A 10,718-nucleotide genomic window follows, 5' to 3' on the forward strand; every position below is an offset into this window, starting at 1 on the left:
ATTACACTACTTGTTTTTTCAAGAAAATATGCACACTTGCTTGTAAGGTAAACACAAATGTCATCTACACCCATTTACATTGATACAGATTAAAGAACAACCATTTACATTGAAACAAATTAAAAAACAACATTACGATATCGGTTGGGGAATACTTAGTAATAACAATCTTCCCTCATGCTCTAGTTTTGAAATTTCATACAACAAAATGACGTGATTATTCATAAGCCAGCAAAGGAGTGGTTGTTGCAATATTTCTGTAGCCTCACTATGATCCAAAGAACAGAACTTTTCAATTGCATACTGAAGCAAGTTTAATCTTGGAGGAAATTCCAGGTCTTCCCAATCTTCATCCTCCTGGAGAAGTAACAATCAACTACATCACTAATTAGGTTCATATTTTAGTGTTAGGTTTATGTTTTAAGGGCTCCACTGAAAACATGAGTTTGAAAAGCACATATATGAAAGAAGCTTTTAAGATATGTAAGTTCATAATCATACCATGATGAAATGATGTACAAATCTAAAGTTGTATTTTTTTTGGCTAGGAGTATAATAAAGATACGTTTGACAACTGAAAAGGGATAATAAACAAGCAACGGATTGGCACTTTTTTTCTATAATAATAAAGGAAGCAAGGTATGTTGCAGAAACTTCCTATTTTTTCTCAAAATACTTCAAAATTGGTGTAAAAAAGAATGAGAAACCTTGTGTATCTTTTGGACAGCTGCAAATGAATTAAACAATCGACAACGTTAAACGGGCTCACAATGTGCTGGCTTCCTCAGCTTCTATTTCCAATTTTAGTGTCACTTGTTCTGCATCTCTTCCTCCGGATGCAGCTTCAGTAGCAGAGCAATAATGAAGCATATCTGAATAGGTTTTGCTGCAAATTAACAAATTACTATGTGGACGGCGACGGCAGACTGTATAAGGGAGGCGGCGAGGGAGGTGTTAGGGATCTCGAAGGGCTACTCTGGCGGGCACTGAGGCGACCGGTGGCAGAATAACGTAGTCCAGGGTAAAGTGGACGCAAAGAAAGTGGCATACCTTTAGTGGAGAGCACTAACGACGAGCAGAGGAGAGCGAACAAAGAGATATAAGGAAGCTAGGAGGGAGGTGAAATTAGCGGTCACAGAGGCTAAGACTGCTGCGTTTGGTCAATTAGGTCGGTTGTATGAGGACCTGAGGGCCAAAGGTGGGGACACGAAGCTATTTCGACTGGCCAGAGCGAAAGAGAGGAAGGCTCGTGACCTGGATCAAATTAGGTGCATCAAAGACGAGGAATGTCGTGTATTGATAGAAGGGCCCCAGATTAAGCAAATATGGCAGGTGTATTTTATAAACTACTGAACGAAGAGGAGGAAAGAAACATCGTGTTAGGGGGATTGGGGCACTCCGAGAGTCACCAAGACTTTAGGTACTGTAAACGTATTAAGGTTGAGGAGATCGTGGGAGCGATACGTAAGATGAGTCGGGGCAAAGCGACCAGACTAGATGATATCCCAGTAGAATTTTGGAGGTATGTGGGTAGAGCAGGCTTGGAGTGGCTGACTAGGTTGTTTAATGTTATTTTCAGGACGAAGAGGATGCTAGATGAGTGGAGGTGGAGTACGATGATTCCGTTGTACAAGAACAAAGGTAATATCGAGAATTGTAACAACTATAGGGGTATCAAGTTACTGAGTCATACCATGAAAGTTTAGGAGAGGGTGGTGGAAGAGAGGGTAAGGAGGGCAATGTATATATCAGAGAATCAGTTGGGGTTCATGCCGGGTCGTTCTACTACGGAAGTTATCCACCTAATTAGGAGGTTGGTGAAACAGTACAGAGATAGGAAAAGGAATTTGCACATGGTGTTTATTGACCTAGAGAAGGCGTATGATAAGGTCCCTAGGGACGTTCTTTGGAGATGCCTGGAGGTAAAAGGTGTATCGGTAGCTTATATTAGGGTTATTAAAGATATGTATGATGGAGCTAAGACTCGGGTTAGGACTGTGGGAGGTGACTCAGAGCCTTTTCTGGTGGTTATGGGGTTACACCAAGGATCTACGCTTAGCCCATTCTTATTTTCCCTGGCGATGGACGCACCGACACACCATATGCAAGGGGATGTGGCTTGGTGTATGTTGTTCACTGATGATATAGTTCTGATTAATGAGACGTGAGGCGGCGTTAACAAGAGACTAGAGATATGGAGGCAGGCCTTGGAGTTTAAAGGTTTCAAGTTGAGTAGAACCAAGACGGAATATTTGGAGTGTAAGTTCAGCGACATGTCGGGGGAAGCGGATGTGAAAGTGAGGCTTGACTCACAAGTCATCCCTAAGAGAGAGAGTTTCAAGTACCTAAGGTCTATTATCAGGGAAATGGGGAGATTGGCGGGGATGTCACGCACCGTATCGGAGTGGTGGATGAAATGGAGGTTAGCGTCTGGAGTCCTGTGTGACATGAATGTGCCACCGAAACTTAAAGATAAGTTCTACCGAGCGGTGGTTAGACCGGTCATGTTGTATGGGACTGAGTGTTGGCCAGTCAAGATTTCACATACCCAAAAGATGAAAGTAGCAGAAATTAGGATGTTGAGATGGATGTGCGGGCACACTAGGATGGATAAGATTAGGATTGAGGATATTCGGGAAAGGGTGGGCGTGGCTCCCGTGGATGACAAGATGCGGGAAGCAAGGCTTATATGGTTCAGACACGTGCGGAGGAGGGGCCTAGATGCTCCGGTTAGGAGGTGTGAGCGGTTAGCTCTGGCAGGTACGAGAAGAGGTAGGGGACGAACTAAGAAGTATTGGGGCGAGGTGATCATGCAGGACATGACGCGACTTCAGATTTCCAAGGACATGGCCCTTGATAGGAAGGTATGGAGGTGGAGCATTAGGGTTATAGGTTAGGGGGTAGTCGAGCGTTTTTCCTCGTTACACCAGCTAGTCTAATAGTGTTTTGTCTAGGACTGCTAGCGGTTTTTATTGTGTTTCACATTTTTTGTCTTTCACATTTTGGAACTTCCATTTATTTGATGTATTTTACGATACTGATACTATTTTTCTGGTTTTTGTCGTTGTTACGGATCTATTGTCTCTGAGCTAAGGGTCTTCCGGAAACAGTCTCCCTCTCCCTTCGGAGTAGGGGTAAGGTCTGCGTACACTCTACCCTCTCCAAACTCCACTAGTGGGATTCTACTGGGTTGTTGTTGTTGTATTAAGTCAACAAATATCACATCAAATGCAGCAAAAGTGGGTAGCCACTAAATTTTTGTCACAACACATCACAAACGATTCTATACGGTCGAATCAGGTAATTAGCACCTTACAGCCTTAACAAATTGAACAATTTGCCAACCCTTAAAAACTATAGAATAGAAAATTGGTTAAATGGAGCACTATGTCTATGTAGAAGTCATACAATACTATGGTTGTGAAGCCACATATTATCTCATTATTTATTTGGAAATATGGAATTTGAGTAGGAACTTCATGCAACTTCATAGGTGATGAGCAAAACTAAATTTATCATAAGAAGTTACTTTGGTGTCTCATAACAGTATGAATTCCAATCAAAATCAACATATAGGTAACAACAACAAACAAGCCCAAGTAAAATCCACAATTGGGTTTTGGGAGGGTAAAGTGTACGCCGATCTTACCCCTATCTAGTGAAGGTAGAGAGGTTGTTTCCGAAACACCCTTGGCTCAAAAGAAGTAAAAATGAAACAATAAATAGACAGTAGCAACAACCAGATAATTAGACATGCGCACAAACAGAAATACGTGCAACAACAGATATCTAAGAATACGATACTATAAAAATAACTTCAGTCTTACTGGAAATAATGACACAATGTAAAATCAGCATATAGGTAACACTACTAGAAATTCGGCAAAAAATGACCAAGGTCGACCGACCAACTTTGGTCGGTCAAAAAACCGACGAAACCGACCAACTTTGGTCGATTTTCTTTGGCGCAAAAATGCGGGAAACTATTTTTAAGTCCCGCGAAATTTATTTTTTAAGAAACCGACCAACTTTGGTCGGTTTTTCAATTAAAATAAATAAAAATTAATATTAAAAAAAACCGACTAATTTTCGACCGGTCATTTAAAAAAACCGACCAACTTTTGTCGGTAATTTTACTTTTTAATAAAATCGACCAACTTTGGTCGGTTATTTTCGTGCGAAAATACAATTAAATAGTATAAATAAAATAAAAGACAGTCTTAAAACAAAATGCACCAATGGTCTAGTGGTAGAATAGTATCTTGCCACAGTACAGACCCCGGTTCGATTTTTAGATGTTGAATCTTTTGATTACATAATTAAAATACCGACCAACTTTGGTCGATTTTTTTACAAATTTTTTTTTGAATTTAATTGACCGACCAAAGTTGGTCGGTAATTTCCGACCAACTTTGGTCGGTATGCCTTTTCGACCCTTAAAATACCGTTCACACGTAAATGGTCGCATTTTGGTCGGTTATTGGTCATTACCGATCAACGTGATCGATTTTTACCGAATTTCTAGTAGTGTAATAAAAGTAAATCATCAAGAGAATCATGTTTAGAACGTCAAAGAGTTTCAGTCTAATTAACTTGAAGGTCTGAGATTAATTCAAATTTTCCTTGCAACATCCTGTGTAAATTTTTACTTCTCAACTAACTTGATTCCGAGTTCCACCTAATTTCCATCTCAAATAAAGTAAAAGTATTACAAAAAAACCGCATTTTTAGATTTGGCAGTCATATATAGGATATATCACCTACATAATATAAGCGGAAACACCATGCCCTTAGACTACCAGCTTTACAGCGATCTTCAAACAATTTTCCTTCCTAATCCTTTAAAGTTTAGGCTAGCACACTCTGATTGAACCTCGGTCCTCTTCCTTCTTCATCTTTTTTTTCTTTCCTCTTCCTTCTTCATCTTTTTTTTCTTTCTACACATATATGACATACCAAGGACATATCTCCTGTTTATAATCTGTATCGCTATAATAAACAATTAAACCATTAAACTTTATGAAATATATAAACAAAACAGAAAGTTAGTAATACTTGTTTAACGAAATAAATTCTGAAAATCAGTATAGGAATAAATCGAGCTCACTGAATACACAATGTGTCCTTAAGGAAATTATTTACCTCAAGTACCCGAGGTGCTGGAATATATCCTCCCAGGATAGAACGATTTAACTCACCGGAGTGTTGGTACCAAAACGCCGGTGAACAGCGAGTCACTCGAAGGCTGTAAAACACACTGGAATTTTTGTGCAGAAGAAGAAGAAGAAGATCAGAAAATTTCGTAGGAAAAGATTCTGCGATTCAAAGTATATTTATAGAGTTGCTGGCATTGTTTCTGAAAAGGTTTGCAACCTTTCGGAAACAACCATGGCTGTTGGAACAGGTTGTTTGAAATATTGCGGAAAAATGGATTTAAAATAATCCGGGAAAGAAAACGTACCGGACCGGGTCGCGGGTCATGGGTTATTCCGGATTGAATTTTTCGTTCATTATTTAATTAATTAATTAAATAATTGAAAGGAATTTTGTCCAAAATGATTAATCAATCAATCTTTGACCGAAACCGAAGCCGAAGCCGAGAGAGCGATGACGACGACATCGCGAGGCTTGCCTTCTTCTTAACTCTTTAAGAGCTAGAAGAAGAGCAATTATATATATACCCATCAAAAGCTTTTTCTTCCTCCAATATGGGATAATGTCCCTTTGCCAAGGAGGGAAACTCAAATATTTTATTTTCCCTCCATTTCTCATTCACTCTCTTTAAGCTACACAAGCTTACAATCCCAACAAACCCCTACATGAATAGGGAATGGCTATAAAATAAAGGAATGCACGGACACGTGTGTGTTTTATATGCAAGAATTAATTACATTTGGATAAGTAGGTTTCCCTTTGAACTTTCCGTAGTGAACTTATATCGGATATACTCGGTCAATCGGTAGATTTGATATCTTTGAACCGCCGAGATTTGTTGTATACCTAGACAACATAAGTCACACAATCAATCCTTAACCATCTATGGTTCTCACGGTTGTGTTCGTTTCAACCATGAACACCTCCTGGTTTCATGAGTGCTTAGAGAATGGGCCTTTACTTTCATTCCCCTTGAAGCGGCTTACACTTCATACTCACATAGGTGATTTCTAAACGTGTAATCCTATAGACACACTATCTGGTCATATCCTGCCAGACTTAGCAAATCATTAAAAACCCTTTAAGTTTTGTTGACTCATCAAAAAGCCTTAATGCTTTACCTCGATTTCTGAACATTGTCTTCAACACGAGAATGGGTTAAGTTATTTGACAATGTTGAACCGTCATTCATAACTTTGTTTGATCTCTTTGAACCTAGCTCGTGGAATCTCCGGTCTACTAGGTAGAGTTACCACCATGATGACTTGTCCTAGACCTTAACCCCATTCCCTTTAATGATCTTTCAACTGCATCTCTAGATAGGCCTTTTGTAAGTGGATCTGACACGTTATCTCTTGACTTTACGTAATCAATTGTGATAACACCACTAAAGAGTAGTTGTCTAACGGTATTGTGTCTCCGTCGTATATGACGAGATTTTTCGTTATACATAACGCTCCCTGCCCTGCCTATTGCCGCTTAACTATCACAATGTATACAAATAGATTCCTAAGGTTTGGGCCAAAATGAAATATCTTCCAAAAAATTCCGGAGCCATTCAACTTCTTCACCGGCCTTATCTAAAGCTATGAATTCAGATTCTATTGTAGAACGGGCGATACATATTTGTTTGGATGATTTCCAAGACATTGCTCCACCCCAAATTGTGAAAATATATCCACTCGTGAATTTAACTTCAGATGATCCGGTGATCCAATTTGCATCACTATATCCCTCGATCACGGAGGGATATTTGTATAATGCAAAGCATAATTTTGGGTATGTTTGAGATACTCCAAAACTCATTTCATTGCCATCCAATGTATGTGATTGGGATTACTTGTAAACCGACTCAGTTTACTAATAGCACATGCTATATCTGGTCGCGTACAATTCATAATATATATATCAAACTTCCCAATACTCTTGCATAGTCCAATTGTGAGTCACTTTCACCTTCATTCTTTTGAAGTGCATAACTCATGTCAATTTGAGTCTTGGCAATTTTGAAATCCAAATACTTGAACTTGTCAAGTACCTTTTCAATGTAGTGAGACTGTGATAATGCTAGACCTTGTGGAGTCTTGTGAATTCTGATTCCTAAGATCACATCAGCAACTCCTAAGTCTTTCATATCGAATTTGCTAGCGAGCATGCGCTTAGTAGCATTTATATCTGCCATGTTTTTGCTCATTATCAACATGTCATCAATATATAAACAAACAATGACTTCATGACCTGGAGTATTTTTAATGTAAACACATTTGTCGCACTCGTTGATTTTAAACCCACTTGCCAACATTGTTGGTCAAATTTGGCATGCCATTGTTTGGGTGCTTGTTTAAGTCCATAAAGCGACTTAACAAGTTTGCACACTTTCTTTTCTTTACCAGGAACCACAAAACCCTCAGGTTGTTCCATGTAAATCTCTTCCTCTAATTCTCCATTTAAGAAAGTTGTTTTAACATCCATTTGATGGATTTCTAGACCATACACGGCCGCTAGTGCCACTAACACCCTAATAGATGTTATCCTCATTACTGGCGAGTAAGTGTCAAAGTAATCAAGCCCTTCCTTTTGTCTATAACCTTTGACAACAAGTCTTGCCTTATATTTGTCAATAGTGCCATCAGCTTTCACTTTCCGTTTAAAGATCCATTTCGAACCTAAAGGCTTATTTCCCGGAGGAATATCTACCAATTCTCATGTATGGTTATCCAAAATTGATTGAATCTCACTATTGATTGCCTCTTTCCAAAACGTTGAATCAGAAGATGACATAGCTGCTTTAAAAGTTTAAGGCTCATTTTCAAGCAAGAATGTCACAAAATCTGGTCCAAAGGAAGTAGATGTTCTTTGACGTTTGCTACGCCTTGGATCTTCTATACTTGGGGTATTTTCCTTTGGTTCTTCCCGAGGCCGTTTAGGTCTTTCACTTAACGACTCACATTCAGTTTTATACGGATAGATGCTTTCAAAGAATTCAGCATTATCTGATTCCATTATCGTGTTAACGTGAATTTCAGGATTATTAGATTTATGAACCAAAAACCGACATGCTTTACTGTTTGTAGCATATCCAATGAAAACGCAATCAACAGTATTTGGTCCGATTTTAACCCTTTTAGGTAAAGAAACTTGTACCTTTGCTAGACACCCCCCACACTTTGAAATATTTCAAGTTGGGTTTTCTTCCTTTTCCATTTTTCATATGGAATAGATTGCGTTTTGTTGTGGGGTACTCTGTTGAGTATTCGGTTAGTTGTAAGGATAGCTTCTCCCCACAAACTCTGCGGTACTTATTAATAAAGAATTCATCATTTTCTTTAATGTCCGATTTTTCCTTTCCGCAATTCCATTGGATTGAGGTGTGTAAGGTGCAGTAATTTGATGGATAATTCCATATTCCAACATATTTCTACAAAATGAAAATTCATATTATCCACCCCTATCACTTCTAATCATTTTGATCTTTTTATTCAATTGATTTTCCGCTTCATTCTTGTATTGCTTAAATGCTTCAATTGCTTCATCCTTACTATTAAGCAAATAAACATAACAATATCGAGTGCAATCGTCAATAAAAGTAATAAGATACTTTTTTCCACCTCGAGATGGTGTCGACTTCATATCACAAATGTCAGTATGAATTAAGTCTAAAGGATTTGAATTCCTTTCAATAGACTTATAAGGATGTTTTACAAACTTAGACTCAACACATATTTGACATTTTGATTTATTACACTCGAATTTAGGCAATACTTCTAAATTAATTAACTTCCGCAAGGTTTTGTAATTGACATGTCCTAAACGAATATGCCATAAATCATTTGACTCCAATAAATAAGAAGAAGCTGAATTTTATTCATACTGTCAACAACCATTACATTTAGTTTGAAGAGGCCCTCTGTGAGGTAGCCCTTTCTAATATACCTTTTATTCTTGCTTACAACAACTTTATCAGAAACAAATACACATTTGAATCCATTCTTAACAAGCAAAGAAGTAGAAACTAAATTCTTCCTAATAGTAGGAACATGAAGAACATTGTTGAGCGTTAACACCTTGCCGGAAGTCATCTTCATGAATATCTTCCGATTACCTTCAATCTTGGCTGTTGCAGTATTTCCCATGGAAAGCTCTTCTTCGGGACCAGCAGTAGAGTAAGTCGCAAATGCTTCCTTGACAGCACAAACATGTCGAGTGGCTCCAGAGTCAATCCACCACTCCTTCAGATTTCCAACTAGGTTGCATTCCGAAAGCATTGCACACAGATCATCAATATCATCATTCTTCTCCACTATGTTGGCTTGTCTCTTCTTCTTATACTTTTTCGGGAGACGACAAACAAGGGCTTTGTGACCGATTTTTCCACAATTGTAGCAACTGCCCTTGAATTTCTTTTTGTTTTGCTCCTTAGTCTGTCCAGAAGACCTCTTTCTCTTCTTACTTTTTGGAGCAGTCTCCTCAACGATATTAGCTCCCATGATCGTTAAATTTCCACGAGACATCTTCTCGGTTGTTTTGTTGTCTTCCTTAATCTTGAGATGAATCACAAGATCTTCCAACTTCATTTCTTTGCGCTTGTGCTTAAGATAGTTCTTGAAATCTCTCCACGAAGGAGGCAATTTTTCCATCATTGCAGCCACTTGAAATGCTTCATTCACGACCATACCTTCAGCAATAAGGTCATGAAAAATAAGTTGAAGCTCCTGAACTTGGGTTCCAATAGTTTTGTTGTCTATCATTTTATAGTCTAGAAACTTGGCAACCACGAACTTCTTCAAGCATGCATCTTCAGTCTTGTACTTCTTCTCAAGTGCGTCCCATAATTCTTTCGAAGTATTCATCGCACTGTACACATTGTACAAGTCATCCTCTAAAGCGCTTAAGATATAGCCTTTGCAAAGAAAATCTGCCTGCTTCCACGCCTCAACAATCATGAATTTTTCGTTGTCCGACATGTCCGCAAGAGGCACTGGAGGTTCTTCACTAGTGAATTTCTGCATACCAAGTGTGGTAAGCCAGAAGAACACCCTTTGCTGCCATCCTTTGAAGTTGGCTCCAAATAATTTTCCCGGTTTCTCTGCCGGTGGAACAGCAGTCCGGCTTGACGAGGCTATCGTCGTTGCCGCAACAGTCGTAGAAGAATTTCCGTTATCAATTGCCATTTCTCACTGTAAACAACAGAAGAGTTCAATTAATGGCAAAACCAAAACAATATACAATATTGTTATTAACAAAAAACAGTATGTATAATAAATAAAACAGAAGCTTTTTTTTATACTGTTTCACAGAAAACGATGAAGTTTTTTATATCTTCAAATCAGAATAGTAAAATTCAGAAGGGGTAGAAAACCACACAGGTTTTAATCTCCACAAACAAAATACAGAATATAATAAAGTAATTTCCTTAAGATTGTTTATAATCTGTATCGCTGTAATAAACAATTAAACCATTAAACTTTCTGAAATATATAAACAAAACAGAAAGTTAGTAATACTTGTTTAACGAAATAAATTCTGAAAATCAATATAGGAATAAATCGAGCCCACTGAATACA

At 38.3% G+C, this 10,718-nt stretch overlaps 1 protein-coding gene across 1 annotated transcript; it reads left to right on the forward strand.

Annotated features, from left to right (window-relative positions):
• Positions 1–1,739: 1,739 nt before the first annotated feature.
• On the forward strand, positions 1,740–2,168 carry LOC142171997 (secreted RxLR effector protein 78-like). Its single transcript, XM_075235746.1, has one exon. The coding sequence runs from the start codon at positions 1,740–1,742 to the stop codon at positions 2,166–2,168; it is 429 nt and encodes a 142-aa protein (XP_075091847.1).
• Positions 2,169–10,718: the final 8,550 nt, after the last annotated feature.

The sequence above is a fragment of the Nicotiana tabacum genome, chromosome 17 (assembly GCF_000715075.1).
Source record: "Nicotiana tabacum cultivar K326 chromosome 17, ASM71507v2, whole genome shotgun sequence".
NCBI lineage: Eukaryota > Viridiplantae > Streptophyta > Magnoliopsida > Solanales > Solanaceae > Nicotiana > Nicotiana tabacum.

What these genes read in the sequence shown, in the direction of transcription:
- LOC142171997 (XM_075235746.1), top strand. Translation starts at nt 1,740, where the DNA reads ATGTATATATCAGAGAATCAGTTGGGGTTCATGCCGGGTCGTTCTACT.